This window comes from Triturus cristatus, chromosome 3_2 (genome assembly GCF_964204655.1).
Source record: "Triturus cristatus chromosome 3_2, aTriCri1.1, whole genome shotgun sequence".
NCBI classification, from domain to species: domain Eukaryota; kingdom Metazoa; phylum Chordata; class Amphibia; order Caudata; family Salamandridae; genus Triturus; species Triturus cristatus.
The window spans coordinates 259,084,873-259,104,540 of NC_140584.1; the positions used below are offsets into that span (position 1 = coordinate 259,084,873).

Consider the following 19,668-nt stretch of genomic DNA (forward strand, 5'->3'; position numbering starts at 1 on the left):
CCGCAGGCTCACTGCCACCTCCTGTCGCGGTACCTGCAGCCTTTGCCAGTTACGATGTATTCAGAATAGACAGCTACATTTAACTGACAATTAAATACGGTTTATATAACTGCGCCTCGTTGTTTCTCCGAGTGATTCAGAGAATTCCTCACGAGCCAGTGTGCGTTTTTTCAAGTGTATTTTGCTGCCAGGTGATTGCCACATGTAGTCCCTGGCAATCACTGTATCTTCCGCTTTCAAAACTCGCACCTATGTCTTGAACGGGCAACGGTGTGTCATTATTTGTTAGGAAATTCTCTGCGAGAGAGAGCGGATTGTTTGCGGCGTTTCTGGTTTCGGCGACAAGATCACACACAGAGTCATATCGCGCTTCACACTGACTTGTGACCCCGAGGCCACGGCGTGCCCTTGGATCGCTGCTGCCTTCCCGGTGCTGGCACTGATTCCTATCTGGCAAGAGTAGATAACGCATCCCTCAACTCGTTTCACCCAGGAGTGCCCGAGCCCGGGGCAGGGAGGCCTCATGGCTCACGCTGAATTGGGCTGGACTTCGCCTGGTGGCAGCCGCGCCCCGGAGCTCTCTTAACCCGATCCCGGGAGCTGCGCGGCCGCAGAGCGGGGAGAGCTGCGCGCGCCATGGAGCTCCGCGGGTTCCTGCTCTTGCTGCTGCACTGCTGGGCCCCTGCGGCTGCTGCCACAGGTAAAACAGAAAAAGAATAATAATCTAGGCCCTTGCTGTCCTCTGGCATCTCTTCAGGCCGAAATAATCTCTATACTACTTTTTACCGGGATTGCGACAATTATACGTTTCATTTCTATGGAAATACCGCTGTGCCCCGTTCTTCCAAATCTTTATCTCCGCTTTATGTAAGAACTCCTCCTAACCAAAGACACTTACCCTTCAAAGACGTTTTTTCTTTGCTTCATGCCTCTTTGTCCCTGCTTATACCTCAGGACCGCTCCCCCAGTTTATACCCTCTAATACGTCTACCCCTACTTCCTCCCTAGTACAACCACCCCACACATTACCCCACAACCTCTCCTGCTGCTTACACCCACCACATCTAGATCTACCGTATTTCTACTGTTCCTGCCTGTACCCTAAAGCGTTTACCCATGCCAGTACCCCGTACCTGTGCTACAGCTTCTGCCCTACTGCCTCTGCTCTTGCCTGTACCCTTTTACTTCTCATTCTGCCTTATACCGTAGCAGGGGCGTAGGAGACACTAAAATTCTGGGGGGGACAGGGACAACCTTGTGCACTTTCCAGTGACCCTATACAAATCACCACCCGTTAAACAAATACAATTGCATACTTTCGAAGTGAAATATTGAGAAAAACAGGCATGTAGTCACAGTTTGCACGTATGCTTTATTGTTATTTACATTCATATAGTAATGAGACCAAATGTTTAAAAAAAACATATATATGAATCTTGCATCTTAATGCACAAAGCAAACAAAGACCGCTGACTTAGGGTGGGGGCGTCGTGTTTGCAAGTGCATTATGGTTTGAAAAGTACCTGCTGCTGCATTCCTGGTCTCCAGCAATTTTCAGGCAACAATAAAAATGTGAAGATAACTTTGGTGATTAATGTTCTTTTTTTGAGAGAGATCGAAGGCTTGTCTAGTGAAAGTTTTAATTCAAAAGGTCAGTGAGTTACTGCTTTTGTCTGAGATATTCTTTTGGTATTTGAAGTTTATAAGTTAAAATCCTAACATTGAACAGTGAGCTATTAACCGTCATCAAAGAGCTGCATAAAAACTTCAATGTATAGATTAGAACGTTATGATTTTTCCCCAGTCTTTCCCTATCCTAATGTTGGAAAATGGGTTCATTAGGACAGAAATCAATTCTGATTATTGAAGAGAACCCCCTAACCATGGTGTTATGTTTTACATTCTGAGTTTATGTTTCTCTAGTGTTTTAAAGCCGCCCTAGGCACTCCCCAACTTTTTGCTGACTGGTACTGGTGGTAACTGACTGACTGACCCTGGCCTCTGCCTAAACAGCCAGTGCTATTCTGAAAGAGGCACTTAAAAATACAGTGAAAACACCTACATACACTAGGGTGCACTATGGGTTAGGGTACCCCATGATTGGCATGACCTCTCCTATAAGGCCCTAGTACATAATAGGGCAGGGGGATTAGAACTACTTTTAAGTCCCTAGAATATAATAAGACATGGCAGTTTAGAGGCCAGCAGCCCTTTCTGCGCTTGCATGTGTGCACTGCTGAAGCCTGAGGTCAGTTTAAAAGTAGCCCTGTGTTATAGGGCTGCTTTTAAAATGCAAAGTGTGCCCAAACTCGACTTTTGGGTTTGGGGAACTTACAAATTGATCAGTTACAATGTTGGGGCAAAATTAAGTGGAAAAATGTTTTCCACTTAACTATAGCTGTATCATATTTGCCACATAATACATCATCTGCTGCATAATCTAAACTGATCCCAAATTACTAAAAGAAATGTGACTTGTGTTGCTGTGAAGTTTAGGGCCCTTTGCAAAGGTTAGTAAAGAAAACAATTCCTAAGAAAACAATTGGTCCCAGACACTCCTAATGACACTCAAATTAATACCTGTAGGAGTGTAGTATGCAATCAATTCATACAACCGAAAATGTATAATGTAAAGGCACATTCAACAGGGAAATCTCATAGATAAGAGGCCAACCAAAGTCAATTAAATTGCAAACATCAATTTATTTCCCGCTGAATCATATTCATAAAATGCAAACTTAGGGGCTGACTACGATGGCAGGCGGACTTCAGTACCACCGCCATCGAATCGGGGAATGGGACCGCTGGCCTTCAATGTGGAGGCCCCACGATAGGCATTTCAATGCGACTGCCACTACGGTGTTCGCAGTGCCTATCTTTTACATTGCAGCAGGTGCTGCTGGCTGCATCATCCGCCGCAAAGTTAAAAAGAAAGGAACATGTTAAATATATATCGGTGCCTGCCACATGGTGCAGTGATATGTTGTGGGGCATCATAGATGCCCCCCAGGACCCATGTCTGGGAGCCAGGGGTAAAGGGGCCTGCTACGGGCCCCCAATGTCCCTTTCACCAGCATTTCCATGGCAGGTGAACCGCCATTGATAAGCTGGCGGGTAAGGGACATCGTAATCCCTGCTGCGGTGCATGGTAGGCACCACCAGCATTGTAGGAACCACGAGCCCCTCCACCACACCGGCGGGCTCAAGAAGCCCGTCGGGTGCGTGGTGGTTGGTCTTTCCGACCGCCAGATAACCACCCGCCATTGTAATATGGCGGGCTGTGATGCAGTCACCAATGGCGGTGAGACCGCCACCGACGGGGTGACGTGGCGGTCCCACTGCCATTATAATCACCCCCTAAGTTTGGTGTGCATGCAAATCCTACATTGCCAACCCCTGGCAAGTTGCACTGTTGGTGCTGGAAAAAGGCCAATGGAGGTACCAATGGGTGAGGTGGACTGGCCTCAAGGGTCTTGTGACCTCAGTGACAGATTCACTGTCGATCTAGGATGTGCTTCTTCATATGCCTGCCCGTAAGACTGGAAGTGAACTGCAGTATGGATTGTGGTGGACAGGTCCACCTGCGGGTGCTAAGACACCTGGGCTTCTAAGGTCTATCTGGCCTTCTAAGGTGTAGCATCGGAATAAGCTCTGTCAGGAGTGCGGTATGGTGAACTGGTCATGAAGGTCTGAACATGGTTCTCCAGTTCCAAATTCAGCAGCTCTGGCCAGAGTGCCACATTCTCTCCCACAATGAACACCATACTGCCCCACTGAGAGAAACTCGCACTGCCTTCAGCACAACTCAATTGTGCTGCGACTAAATTCAAATTATGCTTTAGACAACAGTAAAATGCTGCCTGAAAAAAAATGAATAACACCCTGGAAAAAGCAAACACTCATAGGGAATGCAAGAATAAGCAAAGCATGTGAACTGTAATCAGAAAAAAACATGGTTACCTTAACGGTTTTAAACTCATTATTCAGAAATCAGTAAGTGATTTTGCCTGAAAAGTTCAAGACATGGCTACAGGACCAGGAAGGGACCTCTTTCAATGTCCATTGGTTATATCCTTTCAAAATGTATGCAGTTTGGTTTAAAAAAGACCACATCCCCAAACACAGAGCCGCATTTTAGAAGCTAAAATAATTAAAAAGTTGAAAACGATCATATTAAACGTTTCCACTCTACCCATCAACCAGGTATTGCAGTCCTTTTAGGAATGGCGCACTTACCCACCCTGGGAAAACAATGTTGTTCAAAGAAAGAAGATAAAAAGAAAGTAGCGCTTTCACTGGCAAACTCTGTAAAGTGGCTCTAATGTGTGTGGGTGTAAATAACAGTCTGGCCTGTCTGCTGTCCACTCTGTATTGCTTTATTTAGGTACTTAACTATTTTTTCTCTCCATTCCGAGGTTTTTCTTTTCAATAGAAAACGGTCAGAAAATGAGGACATTTACAGCCAAAGTGTTCAGCCTTTTTTGGATCAATTTCACAGGGGAACAAATAAAGAAAAGGAGAGGCAAGAGAGAGTACCTTAAGAGCTGCCTCTTGAAATCAGCACGTAAGCAGGAGCGAGACAGAGACAGAAAGAGATGGAGGAATAAAGAGAGGAGGGCAGCCGCCAGAGGCAGATCAGGAGTAGTGGACACGGTCCTTTGCCATGAAGGAAGAGAGACAGCGTTTATTTTTTTCTCCGTTCTCTGCCCTTCCCAGAACGGCTGAGCCTTCCTGCAGCATAACAAAAGGCAGAGGGCGGGTGGCCTCTGACTCCAGGCAGGTCAAGTGCAGGGCCATTAGGTAGCGCTTTCGCGTGCTAATGGCCCTGCGATAACAGAAGGGAGAGGGGAAATTCCTTTGTCCCCTCGTCCCCCCCACCCTTGTCCCCCGTGTCCCCCCCACTCCAAAATCTGGGGGGGATATATCCCCCGCGTCCCCCACACTTCCTACGCCCATGTACCGTAGCACCTCTGCTCCACCCTTACTCTACTACCAGTAGCCCTCCCAATGCACTACCACCTGCCCCACTACTTATACCCTAGTACCTGTGCCCCTCTGTCCACTAGTGCCTTTCCTCTGCTTCTTCCCTTCTATCTCTCTGTGCCTTTATCCTAGCACCTCTGTCCCTACATTTACCTCTGCTCATACCCTCGTACGTCTACTGTCTGCACCATCTATACTCATACCTCAACCTCACCTTTACCCAGGTACATCTACTCACTCAAATATCATGGTGGCACTCCCCCAGAATCCCTCTCTATTCCCGAGCACCTCTACACCTTCTTGTAGCTCGGTAGATCAACTGCCACGGGTTCCAAGCATCTCTAGCGCTGCCTACTTTCTATGGGGCATATCAACAACAACCGGCGATAATTATCGCTGAGCGCACTTAGCGCCAGGATAATTATCGCCGGCTAGTGCCGATTTTTATCGCTGAGATAGCGTGCTATTAGCAACGCTTATCTCCTCAGCGATAAAAATCCTGGCGCTAACTGGCTAACGTGAGATTATCGCTGGAAACCCAGCGATAATCTCACGTTAGCTTGTTGATAGGGACTCACAAACTTAGCCATGATATCCTCCTTCCATAGGATATCATGGCCAAGTCAGTCCTGAAGCAGGTGTTAGGAAAGTAGCGATAACAGGTGTTATCGCTACTTTTCCTGACGCTATGCTTCATAGCGTTAGGCTTGCTGATAGGAGAAATGTCGCTTAGCGACATTTCTCCTGTCATGCCAGGTCAGGAACGCCCACTTTGCATCTCATTAGAGATGCAAAGCTGGGCGTTAGGAATCCTGACGCTAAAGCAAGGTTTCACGCGATAGCGTGACCTTGCTGATTAGGCGATAAAATTATCGCCGCTTTTCGGCCGAAAACGGCCGCAAAAGCGGCGATAATTTTTTATCGCCTGCTTGTTGATATGCCCCTATGATCTTTCCCACCCTTTACGCATCACCCTTCCTCTCCTCACCGCTTTTCTTCTATTTCCTTTCGTGCCCTGTCCACTTTTCTCAGTGCTTATTAACTGTCCTTTTTCAAGGACAACGTTTTCCTCATTTTGTAGTTTTCCGAACTGATGCAGCGCCGTCAGTCACAGCAGTTCTGTAATCAGTAGTGGCGCGTGACTCGTATGTTAAATGCCCCCAAGGCTCCCGGTGACACAAGTCTGCTTTTGAAGTTTGGGCTGGAGGTTCTATTCGTGGCCTCTGTGACTTTTAAACTGGACCCTTCCGTGTTGGATTCTTAGCTGCATATATGACTGCAGTGCTAGACAGCCGAGGTGGCAATTTCTTCTCCTTGAGCGCCATGCAAGGCCAGAGATCTATTTTTATCAGTGAATTAATGAGTACTGTCAGAGGGGCCTTGGAACCCTTAGGATGAGCAAAGACCAAGGCCTGCCCATACGCAACCTCTTAATATTTGCAGACAACTTGGGTCAGTAAAAGCAAAAGCTTTTATGGGCTATTTTTGTGGGTGTTCCAACATTTCTGATTGTTTCATATTCCCATTTGCTAGGAAATTAACTTTTCCATATATATATTTTTTATCTGTTTTTGTTTGTTTTGGTTATTCTGTTTCATATCGAATAGACCATGTTGACTTTGGCCAGCCATGAAGTATGATGAATATGTAAACCTATCGGAAAGCGGGAGCGGAGGATTTTGAGGGTCACTTTTGGTTTGCATTAGAGAAAGAGCACAGGATATCTATAGGTTGATTGTAAGTAGTAGAAGAAACATGGCAACATCTCAGACATAGTAAAATACACCGTGTTATACCATGCAGAGAGACTTCACAATAGCTCAGGCCTCTCTATAAGGCAGATAGGGTTTGGGCAGAGTCACTCCCATCAGGTGCTTCCTACCACTGAGAAGCCTGGTCTCTCACAACATGTCCTTGTTTTACTATTGACCACTGTCGTTAACCATTACAAAACAATGGGGTAACCCACACAGCCTAAGCACCTGGGTACAAGGCGATACAGACTACAAAATGGTCCTATCGGATAATGCAAAACGAAGGATAAACAGATTTTATCAGCATATCCTGATCCTATACATGTAATCAATATCCTCCTATCCTAAGGGTAGGGGTCAATATCAATACTTAGAGCAGGAAGAGTACACACAATTAATATCACACACAGAAACACAATTGAATGCAAAAAAAATCATATTGAATTGAAGGTGAATACTATATATACATTAATTACATATGATTGCTGTTCTATTATGTGCGGAAAAGTGCTGAGAAGAAGTGCTCGTGTATATTTGGAAGAGAGGACAGAAAATGTTCACTTTTTGGTCAGCAGTGGTCACGTGGAAATGCTGATTAAATCTGTTTATCCTTTGTTTTGCATTGTCTGATAGGACCATTTCACTGTTGTTAACCATTCAGAGGCGCTGTTAGATAAAAGTTGTTAACACAATGAAGGTGGTTTGCTTATCTGGTACTTTTTGAAAATAATCTATTTTCACCCAAGGCTCCACGATATGGCGTCTGCTCCTTCCAAACGCTACCAACCTAATTACTGCAGGTATAGGTTTTAGTCATCTGCTTTCTATCTCTAGCTGTAAGTGAAACTGGGGGGCGGGAGGGGGGGGGGCTGATTTAGAGCTTGCAGATTCTCATAGCTGGTTGGTTAAGGAGAGTCCTGATTTGATTAAAGACAAAGTAGGCTTTATTCTGCAGTCGCTCTTCTGGCTGTTGGTTCATAGTGAAAAGACTAGCCTGTAGGGTAGTATACACTGTGCACAGTACTACGGGTTACTAAAGAACCCTATTAGTATAATAGCTTTTTTAGATCTAAATCATAAACTGATTGAGCCAATAAAGTGTTTATATGAATGTTTGCATTTTATGTCCAATTACACATAAAGTATATTCAAACCAACAGGGAAAATAATCATGCCACTATACAATCTTTGGCTAAATAAACATATCAACAAAATGCTACATCATAATCATTGCATATAGAAAATGTGCATGAACATTTTTAAGAGAGCGCGATGCATTTCGGGACTGGCACGTCCCTTCTTCAGGGGAAACCTGTGAACAAAAATATCTACATTACAAACCAGTTTATACAGTAGTTTCTTGAATACGCCACATGTGGAGACCATTACATATCAGCATGGTGTGTTAAGTATATTGGAGTTGAGGCAAACTCTGAAGGGGTGTAAACACCAATATGTGTTAGCATGGTATATCAGATGTCTAAACCGTGCTAATGATTAATAGTGCTGTTAGTGAAAACCAGATAGAAGAAGAGATACAAGAGAAATACACAGAATACAACGAGTCACAATATGTATTCATTAGTGAACTGATACTAGGTTTAATGTGAAGATATCTACCCAAAGTTTGCAAAGTAACTAGATAAGAGAGTGAAAATAGAAAAGGTGGAATGGTGAGTGAAGGTTCCAATGTGAATATAAATGGAGGTGAGCTCACCTCGAGTAAAAAATAGTAGTTTCATAACAGTGGACTAATAAATGCGACGCAAGCTGAAAAAAAACGGGTTGTATGAAGTTAACACGGAGATACATGAACCTATCGAACAAACTGACAATTTAAAATCAGACTTTACCATGTATCGTAAAAATTATAAACTTACCCCTAAGGGCATATGTTGCACTGAGCCAAGTGAGGAAATATACAAGTAGAGGTGGTGGCCGTGATGTCAGTCTATTGAATGTACAAGAAATAAAGCGATGGTAAGCCAGCGGTAGACCTTTTTGAATTCATAAAACCGAATAGAAATCCGGCTAGAGAAAAGATGCTTACCGGTTTGAAAATGCTCAAGCTGAACGTCAATGCGGGTCTAGTAGCAGTAGTTGTAATGCGGAACCAGAATGTACCGACACTCCAGACCAAACCATGATACCTCATCACGAAAAACACGGAGAGGACAGAGAAAAAAGCGGCAAATCACTCCGCAGTGGCAAAACAGTGACTTAGTTATGAACATCTCTACTAAGTCACTAAACCCACAAGAAATAGCCGTATTGGGTAGTGGAATGTCATTTGTACCTACTGAAACCACAACTTCTCTACAAGTACAGGCAGAATTCTTCAAATTCATGCGTTTACTAAGATTAAGACATTTACTCGTTGTATTCTGCGTATTTCTATCGTATCACTTCTTCTATCTGGTTTTCACTAACAGCACTATTAATCATTAGCACGGTTTAGACATCTGATATACCATGCTAACACATATTGGTGTTTACACCCCTTCAGAGTTTGCCTCAACTCCAATATACTTAACACACCATGCTGATATGTAATGGTCTCCACATGTGGCGTATTCAAGAAACTACTGTATAAACTGGTTTGTAATGTAGATATTTTTGTTCACAGGTTGCCCCTAAAGAAGGGACGTGCCAGTCCCGAAATGCATCGGGCTCTCTTAAAAATGTTCATGCACGTTTTCTATATGCAATGATTATGATGTAGCATTTTGTTGATATGTTTATTTAGCCAAAGATTGTATAGTGGCATGATTATTTTCCCTGTTGGTTTGAATATACTTTATGTGTAATTGGACATAAAATGCAAACATTCATATAAACACTTTATTTGCTCAATCAGTTTATGATTTTGTTCTAAAAAAGCTGTTATACTAATAGGGTTCTTTAGTAATCCGTAGTACTGTGCACAGTGTATACTACCCTACAGGCTAGTCTTTTCTCTGTTTATTCCCATATGCTTGACCAGACAGCAAGCATAACACTGTAGCACCTTATCAAATTTATTTTTTCAAACTTGTACATAGGGTTAATAGGAGTGCGCTCCCCCCCCTACTTTTCTGTTTGTTCATAGTGTCACACATGTTCAAAGAAAGGTACATTTGCAATTAACCTGCAGAACCAGGCAGAAAGCATAGAAAAAGAATAATGGATTGATAAAGCTAATAGGTTTTGCCTATGCAAGATCTATTGTCTGTCAGTTTTTTTTAGCCATACTGATCAACTTTTGTATAAATAGATTGTTATATTAGAATGAAAAAAAAATATATATATATATATAGATATATATATATATATTATCTACTGGTGGTCACCAGTAGATAGTTATAGTTAGGACCTAGTTTCCATAGGAAAAGCGTTTTTTTTCCCCCAATAACTTTGGCGCCGGTTGACGAATCTTCGTGAAATTTTCAAAACTTGTGGCCCGCTCCGGTCAGCTCCTATCCTGAAAGTTTCGGGGTGATTCGCCAAGCGGGGGCCGAGAAACAAGGGGGGTCCCAACACGTGTTTTCTCCATGTTATTTTCGGTAGGAAACTTTAGACACGGCTGCAGCCCGAACTGCTGAACAGAATTACACCAAATTAGGCAAAAGGGTAGCCCTTGTTTCAGAAAGAGACCTTTTTTTTTTAAAATGGTGTAAATCCGTTCAGTACTTCCTCAGAAATTTTTAAAAAAGAGGTCAAAAAATGAATTTCCCATAGGAAACTTTAGACACGGCTACAGCTCGAACTGCTGAACGGAATTACACCAAATTTGGCAAAAAGGTAGTGCTTGTTTCAGAAAACGCCCTTTTTTTAAATGGTGTAAATCCGTACAGTAGTTACTGAGAAAGTCTAAAAATAAAAGTTTCGATATTTAGAGGCACGGAGGATCCGCGGACCCTCCCGACCACGAGCTTTATTCTAATTGGCTGTCAACACTTCAAACCAGGAAGTGTTGGCAGCCATCTTGTGCCTCAGTAACCGAGGCACAAGAAAACAGAAAAACAAACGCAAAAAACAAGAAAAGGGGGCAGGGTAGAAACCCCCTGACCCCCTAGGCCTGCTCAGGGGGCCCACAAGGACCCCCAGGGCTCAAAAAAGCATTACAAAAAAATTAAATTGGCCGAATTGTCGCTGGGTGCGCGAATCCAGCCTAGAAAAGCGCGGGCTCCCGGGTTTCATTGTATTGAAGCCCCCCGGGTGGGACAGGTGAAAAAAAAGTGTGGGGGGGCACCAATCCCCCCCACACTGCCCCTGGGACCGCCACCTTCCTGGGGCAATATTAATGAGTTGCGGGGGGCACGCAGCCCCGGGGACCGCCACCCCCGGGGCTTCTTTTTTAATCTGTGGGGGGGCCTTGGAGGCCCCCCAAGTCCCAGGGACCACCACCCCGAGTCTTTTATTAATTATTTAGCGAGGGGGCACACGGCCCCCGCTGCCCCGGGGACCGCCACCCCCCGGGGTTTTAAAAAATAAATAAATACACCTTTTGGGGGGGCTCGAGCCCCCCACATGCCCCGGGGACCGCCGCCTCCCCGGGGCACTAATATTCAAATGCAGAGGTCGAGCCCTGGGGACCACCACTTCCTGCTGTGGAGATGTTGGGAGGGAGGCCGCGCAGCCCTCCTCCTGGAGCCAGTGATGGCACTGGGGACCGCCACTGCCCAGGGCCGGCTCCTGCAGTGTCCCAGGGTGCCCACCCCCATGACAGTGCTGTTTGCAATGGCAGGGCGGGAGCCGTGCGGCTCCTGCCCTGCCATAGCAAACAGTGGTTTGGGTTTTGAAAGCGAGAGCAGGGAAACCTGCTCTCGCTTTCAAAAATCAAACCAGATTGCTTTTCCACACGGGGAGCTGCTGACGGGGAGCTGCATGTCAGCAGCTCCCCATGTGGAAAAGCAATGCCAGCTCCCGCAGGAGGCAGGGAGCCAGCAGGGACCATGGGGCATTGGGGCTCCCCCCACAGTCCCCAATGAAGTGGCCAGGCCCTGGGGGATGGGGTCCCCGGGGCCAGAAGTGGAGCTGGTGTGTGTATAACTGTATAGGTGAGTAAATGGCAGTGTGATTAATTATTTGCATGACTGACTAGGTGTGTGAGTACCTCTATGGATGAGTGGCGGTGTGTGAGTGTCTATATAGGTGTATGAGTGCATAGGATAGTCCTGTTCTGAGTGACCATAAGTATGAGTGACTGTACGGGTGAGTGAGTGGATGTGTGTGTAAACTAAGAATCAGTGAGTGGGTATGTAGTTACTGGTGTTGGAGTGTCTATGGTTTTGAGAATGGCAGTCTGTAATTTAGAGTAGGTGTTATCAAAGATTATATTAGGGTGTAAGGAGATGCATCAAATTAGCACATGGAGGATGTCATCAGTTATGTCATTTGAGATGTCATCAGTGATGTAATCAGTGATGTCACTGACCATGTCATGAGTGATGTAATATGTGACGTCATCAGCAGTGCATTTGGGAGGGCGCGAGTTATAGTTAGCTGAACTAACTATAACGGGGGAATTTCTCTGATTTTGTATGAGTGAAATGTCCAACTAAATATAACTTTCCCTAAAACCTATGGTTTTTTCAGTAAATTTCTAAGGTTTTTTAAATGATAATTTCTAACTATAACGTGCCTGAAACCTATGGTTTTTTAAGTGAATATATATATATATATACACACATATATATATATATATATATATATATATATATATATATATATATATATATATATATATATATATATATATATATATATATATAAAATAAGATTGTATGATAAATTTTGTATGGTCTGGTAGGGTATGGCCTGTCATTGTATTGTATGGTATAGTGTGGCATGTTTTGTATGGTTTGTCATTGTATGGTATGGTATGGAAAGGCCTGTCATATAGTAACGTATAGCATGATATGGCTTGCCATTATATGGTATGGTATGGTGTGGTCTGTCATTTATTGTATGGTAAGGCCTGTCATTGTATAGTATAGATTAGTACGGTCGTACCTGTCATTGTATGGTATGGTCCATCATTGAATAGAATGGTAACGTATGGCCTGTCGTTGTATGGTATGGCCTGTCATTGTAAAGTATGGTATGGGATGTCCTTCTATATGGTAGGTCCTGTAATTGTATAGTGTGGTATGGTGTGGACTGTCGTATGATATGGCCTGTCTTTGTATAGTACAGTATGGTATGGCGTGTTATTGTATAGTAGGTTACACTATGGTATGGCAAGGCTTGTTATTGTATTGTATAGTATGGTATTGCCTGTCCTTGTGTGCTGTGGTATGGTGTGACCTGTCATTGTATAATGCAGTATGGTATGGCTCTAAGTCACCTGTAGGCACACAAAATATATCATAGATGACTAGTCAGTGGAATTATGTGAATGTGCAGCATCAGCGATTTTCGCATAATTATAGATTTGCCCCATTTGCCACATAATCTATCATCTGCCATATAATCTGCAGATTTTACCAAAAAAATGTTTCTAGCTCAAGTGGTTCAAACGTTACTAAAAACGCAGTGACGTGTTACTGCACAGTGGAAGGCCCTTTGCAAAGTTTGACTGGTCATCTTTCTGTAGCTTATTGCTATGTTTGGGTGTTATACTGGTACAAATGAGATGCAACTAATGCCCAGACTGTGTTAAGTTTTCAAAATGACAAAATAATGACGCGCCAACAGCCAACAGCCTTGTGATTTTCGTCAGTTACTCACCTGTTTGCCCAGTGCCGTGAGGGGAACGGCTAACGGAACGATTCACAGCCCTTTCTGCACTTTCCATCCCGCCGTGAGGGGAACGGCTTGCCAGAACTACTCATCTCGGCGGCCAGTGCTCTCCCCAGGCGCGTGCCATTGACGCCAGCAGGCAGCGCCGGGGGAGCATAAAGCCGCGCCTGGTGCTCCGCAGCGCGGGACGCACCAACAGCCAACAGCCTTGTGATTTTCGTCAGTTACTCACCTGTTTGCCCAGTGCCGTGAGGGGAATGGCTAACGGAACGATTCACAGCCCTTTCTGCATTTTCCATCCCGCCGTGAGGGGAACGGCTTGCCAGAACTACTCATCCCGGCGGCCAGTGCTCTCCCCAGGCGCGTGCCATTGATGTCAGCAGGCAGCGCCGGGGGAGCATAAAGCCGCGCCTGGTGCTCCGCAGCGCGGGACGCGCCAACAGCCTTGTGATTTTCGTCAGTTACTCACCTGTTTGCCCAGTGCTGTGAGGAGAACGGCTAACGGAACGATTCACAGCCCTTTCTGCACTTTCCATCCCGCCGTGAGGGGAACGGCTTGCCAGAACTACTCATCCCGGCGGCCAGTGCTCTCCCCAGGCGCGTGCCATTGACGTCAGCAGGCAGCGCCGGGGGAGCATAAAGCCGCGCCTGGTGCTCCGCAGCGCTAGACGCGCCAACAGCCAACAGCCTTGTGATTTTCGTCAGTTACTCACCTGTTTGCCCAGTGCCGTGAGGGGAACGGCTAACGGAACGATTCACAGCCCTTTCTGCACTTTCCATCCCGCCGTGAGGGGAACGGCTTGCCCGAACTACTCATCCCGGCGGCCAGTGCTCTCCCCAGGCGCATGCCATTGACGTCAGCAGGCTGCGCCGGGGGAGCATAAAGCCGCGCCTGGTGCTCCGCAGCGCGGGATGCGCGCGGGCGGCGCCTGGGCGAAGCCCAGGCAAAGGGCGGGCCCTCTTAGGCCCTCAGAGGCCGATTGAGGCTGGGCTGGGACCACCCCCTTTATTTTGAGCCTGAGGACGTTATCTGCGGTTCCAAAGCGGACTACTTGTCCTGGTATTGTTGTGTTTAACTATTGAATTGTGAGACTAAGTGGTTGGTTGTTATCCCACAGTTCTTTTACCTTATACCGCCTCTGTTGAAAAATGAATACTAAGTCAAGTAAAAGAACTGCGGGGCTGGGGACTTTAGATAGTTATCTGAAACATGCTGAATCTGCCATAGTTAAAGAAATTGCCTCGGTGGAACGAAGATTGTCTTTAAAACCAACTAGGCAAACTTTGTCTCTTACCCCTCCAACAAATATTGTTGTTAGTGAATCTCCCCTTGACGCTGTTCATCCTAGCACATCTCAAAATGGGTTAGGCATTAAGAGCACCCATATTGTTATACCCGCAATATCACCCAAAACGAGTTCTGCTCTTTCCCCTGTGGCCATCAGAACAAGACAGTCAAGAGCTAGTTCGAACCTAATACTAAATGGGGGTAAAACTATTTCAGGTAAAAGAAAGGCTAAAAATAACCCCCTGGGAAATCGAAAACAGGCAAAAATTTCGAGAATTAGTAACTCTGCTTCTGGGTTGACCCAGGGTAAAACCAGTGTTCCTGAGTTAGTTCGAGAGACAATGTGCGAGGGATCAAATGACAGTATGATCCGGGGTCCTGAGATTGTCACTGAAAGTCTGGGGCTAGAACTAGCGACAATTCTCGATGCCCGCCTTAAGTTATTTACCGTACCTCTAATGGCCACCTTGAAGCGAATAGAGGATCGCATCACCAAAATTGAGTCACATCTTAACATGAAGGACTTAAATGTTGAGCCAAGCACCTCGGTAGTTGACTCACTAAATGTATGTACAACTACAGTTGATAATTTGCTGGACTCTATGATTACTACACATCAACAACCTGTATTACCCTGTACCACTTCGGGTGTAGGTTCTAATATTATACCCAGACCACCAAATGTTGCAGAAATAGCTCGGGGTAAAGATACACGCATACAGGACACAAGGGGAAGGGCTTCTTCTCCAGCTCGGCCCCTTGGGAGTGATCCGTCATTACATTTACCTGCAGAGGCCTACCCCTACTCAATCATCTTAGCCAATGTTCCCAAGCTAGTGGATGGGAACCGGGAGGATTGGACCTCTCTAAAAAACAAGGCCCTCCACTATCTATCGAATAAAACAGTTTTGGGGCAACACTTACATAGTAATTTTCTGATGATAAGAAGAGTAGCGTGGGTGGGTAAGACCAATAAGTGTTGTGACGGTGATTGCATTGTCATAAGTTTCAGATCCCCTAGGTTGGTTGAGGACATCTTGAGGCAGGCTGGTTCAGTTAGAATTAATCATGAGTATGGTAATGTCCTTCCTCTGGGTTTTTTTATCCCCCAGACTTTATTAGGAGGATGTACAATGACTATCCAAAGAGTTGTGCTCCTCATGACTATGCTGTCCCTGTCTTAAATAGATATTCTGCTCTCTCCACCTTAGATGAAAATGAGTGACTAGGGCCACAAGAAGCAACTACTGTCCCTGAAATTCGGCATGTGGTTCCCGATGTAGTGATACCGGTAACCAATGGCCCTGTTCATGGTCCCGTGGGCCCCTCAAGCAAGCTGGTTACCTGGAACATAGCTGGCTTAAGAAATAAAATAGACGACCCAGCCTGGAGAGTTCTTATATGTTCTGGAGAAGTAATTTGTTTTCAAGAAACCTGGGATACTGATAACACTCTGTCCTTAGATGGCTATACCAGCTTTTATGTGCCTGCGGTTCCATCTAACATGGGGAGGGCCAAGGGAGGTTTGGTCACTATGATTTCAGCAAGCATTTCTGGCTCATTGACTCAACTCGACACTGGTTCATGTAACTGTCTGGCAGTTCAAATCTCCCCGAATGGGGGTAGTGATGATTTTTTAATTGTTAATTTTTATAACTCTTATTATAGAGACGCCGCGGTTGAACATCTCACCGCATTAAATCGCTTTCTGGTAAAATTTAAGGAGGATAACGAGAATAATTGTTTCATCATCATCATGGTGATTTTAATATTCACAGATGCTCAGAAAATTGTTCATTGGCAGATCCCCTAGGGCCAACAGAGTCTAGGGAGACGCACTTTGAGCACACACCACAGGGTGACCTTCTGGAAATTATCCTTGCTGACCATGGCCTGATACTCCCACCTAAGGTGGTTGAGAATATTCCCACGTTTAAAGGGAACGGCAAGCACTCTGTGATCGATTACATCTTTGTCAGCACAGCACTGGGGGGCTGGATTAATGGATATTTAGCAGTTTGGACACATTTTAGTGACCATAATCCTGTGGCACTCATTTTGTCTCACTCTCTTTTAAAATCTGTTATAACCCATGATAAAATGGACAAATCTAACATCCACCCCACAGACCAGGGCCGCAGGATTAGATGGAATAAAGTCATTCCCAATGATTTCTTTGCCAACTTACATAGGAAGGTCGGCCCAGAGTTGATTATGTGCCTTGACCTAGAAGCAGGGAACGTGGAAGTACTAGAGGCGTACTCTGCCATCTGCTCTCAGATCTCAGCAGATCTTCGGTGTCCTGCTAAAACAATGGATAAGGCTGAATGGGGATGGTTTGATAAAAATTGTTCACTGGCTAATAGAAAGTTGAGGGCGGCCTTGAGCTGCAAACCAGTGAATCGGTCCACTGTAGCCCAGCTAAGGAAAGAATATAATAAAACTCTGGAAATAAGGAAAAAGGAGATCAGGGAGGATGCGTGGGAAGAATTATCTTCCGTTGACCTCCTTCGAAATAGTGCGAAGTTCTGGTCCGTGGTTAATAAACCTTTTTTTCGTGACCCTAGCAATGACCAATTAGATTGCGGAATTGGGGAACACCAGTGGCGCTCTCATTTTAAATCAGTCTATGAAGTGGGTACAAATGGAGGATTTAATTCCCTCCTTCCCACTTTGAATCAATATACTTTATTGGTTACCAAGGGCAAGGTGGCTGATGCCATCGGTAAGATGACGAGCAATAAGGCTCCAGGTCCCGATGGCGTCCCATCGGACCTTTTTAAATCAGACATTGAGACTTGGTCCACAGTTCTAATGAATATTTTTAACAGGGTCTGTGTCGCAGGCATTCTGGACACTTGGTCCGAGTCTGTGATCATACCCATTTTTAAAAAGGGTAATCGAGGGGACCCTAGTTGTTACCGCCCTATCTCCCTTATTGATTCCGCTGTTAAAGTCCTGGGGCGAGTAGTCTTGCGTAAAATTACAGAATGGTTGGATGATACTAACACCCTTTCTTGTTTACAATACGGGTTCCGAAAATGACGGGGCACGATAGATCAAAGCCTAAATCTTCACCTATTAATAGGTAAATATACCCTAGTCAAGAAAGGGACGCTATATCTTGCCTTTATGGACCTATCATCGGCTTTCGACCGAGTGAACCGATCGAAATTGTGGGAACTTCTTCTCAAGTGTGGCGTTGATGAAAATATTGTCTATTTCTTAGCAGATCTACATAGAGACCTCTCTGCCACCGTTAGATTCGACCGTTTGGGTAACTGTACTGGCAAGATCGGAATCTCCAATGGTGTTAGGCAGGGCTGTATTTTAGCTCCCTTGCTTTTTACTCTTTATATTAACGACCTAGCCACTGCATTAACTGAGTCATGTAAGGATATTCCCAGGGCAGGGAAGCATTCCATTCCTGCATTATTATATGTAGACGATGCCGCGTTGTTAGCGCGTACGGCAGTAGGGCTGCAAAGTCTTTTAGATACATTAGCTGATTTTATGAAAAGACTTGATTTAAGCGTGAATTTCGCTAAATCCCATGTTATGATTGTAGGTCGCAAACCCAAGATAGCTAAGACTATGCTTTGTGAGGGTCATGTCCTATCCAAAATCACCAGTTTCCCATATCTGGGGGTCATTTTTGATGATAAGTCTACATGGGCCCCCCAATTAGCAGCAAAACGCAATGTCTTTGCCAGGTCAATTTTAGGTGTCCTGGATTTTGCTCGCAAACTGGGGGTGAAGCCTTTGCAGGCTCTATTGAATATCTATGCAGCCAAATGTATTTCTATAGCCATGTACGGGGCGGACCTGTGGGGAATTAAAAATGTAAAGGACCTTCAGGTGGTAGAGGATAAGTTCCTTAAATCCATCCTTTCACTTCCCCAGGCAACCGCCAGCTACATTGTCCATCAAGAATGTGGGGTTGATTACTTAACAGATCGGATAGCATTAGCCCCTTTATTAAAATGGCTATCAATCTGGCTAAATCCGGCACTTGAGTTAAACCGTGAAATTATAAAAGACTGTTTATCTCTTGAGCACGGCAAAGCTATCCCTTGGTTGAGCTATATTAAGAATTTAACCATTGAATTAGGCCACCCAGAATTATTTGAGAACCCTAATAATTTGATAAAGGGGGACATAAAATGGGTGAAAGACACTCACAAGCTTCGGACAAACTTAGCTAGAGAAGAAACGGAGGTAGCTAAACCTACAGTAAAGGCCCATCAGCTAATCATTACTTCCAATAGCATTGAACCATACCTGTCTATAGTGAACAACATGAACCATCGCTTTTTATTGACCAGGTTTAGACTGAACAAATACCATCTTTTGTTCACCGAATCGGTAGGGTTGATGAAGGACAGGGACTTGGAGATCTGTTCTTGAGACAGATTCTCCTTTAAGGATACTGCCCATTTTCTCTTTTTTTGTAAACATCTGTCCCCTCTTCGCAAAAAGTTTATCATCCCCCTTATCAAAAATAAAGGATTTAGACAAGACAAACCTGCTCTTTTGTATCTCCAGCTGCTAGGCACAACTTGGGAGATTTTTAACATAGCTAACTTTTTGGCTATTGCGATGAGACTAAGGAAAAAAATCAAGTGGACATAGTGTTGTATATATTTAATTTTGAACTCTGATTAAATCTGCCTAAGTCTTATTTTTATCATTGTTTTAAAATATACTTGTAAATGTTTATTTTTAATGTCATCTATAATGTATGTATTTGATGTTTCGTACTTTTATGGTTCTTGATACGAACCGAATAAAGTAATTTTGACTGACTGACTGACTGACAAAATAATGAAGTAATACTATCACAAAATGTGCAGCATAATTGCCTTTTTCTTCGAGCACAATTTACTCAACCCTGCCGCATAATTTTGTCCTCCCCTGCCA

The 19,668-nt window shown here is 44.6% G+C and overlaps 1 protein-coding gene across 1 annotated transcript in view; it reads left to right on the forward strand.

Annotated features, from left to right (window-relative positions):
- The first annotated feature begins 316 nt into the window (after positions 1-316).
- Positions 317-19,668, forward strand: part of SMPDL3B (sphingomyelin phosphodiesterase acid like 3B) — a 141,243-nt gene continuing 121,891 nt past the window's right edge. Inside the window, exon 1 of the mRNA XM_085647571.1 lies at positions 317-700. Coding sequence (XP_085503697.1) covers positions 637-700 — 64 coding nt within the window. The 5' untranslated portion in view covers positions 317-636. The remainder of the gene's footprint in view (positions 701-19,668) is intronic.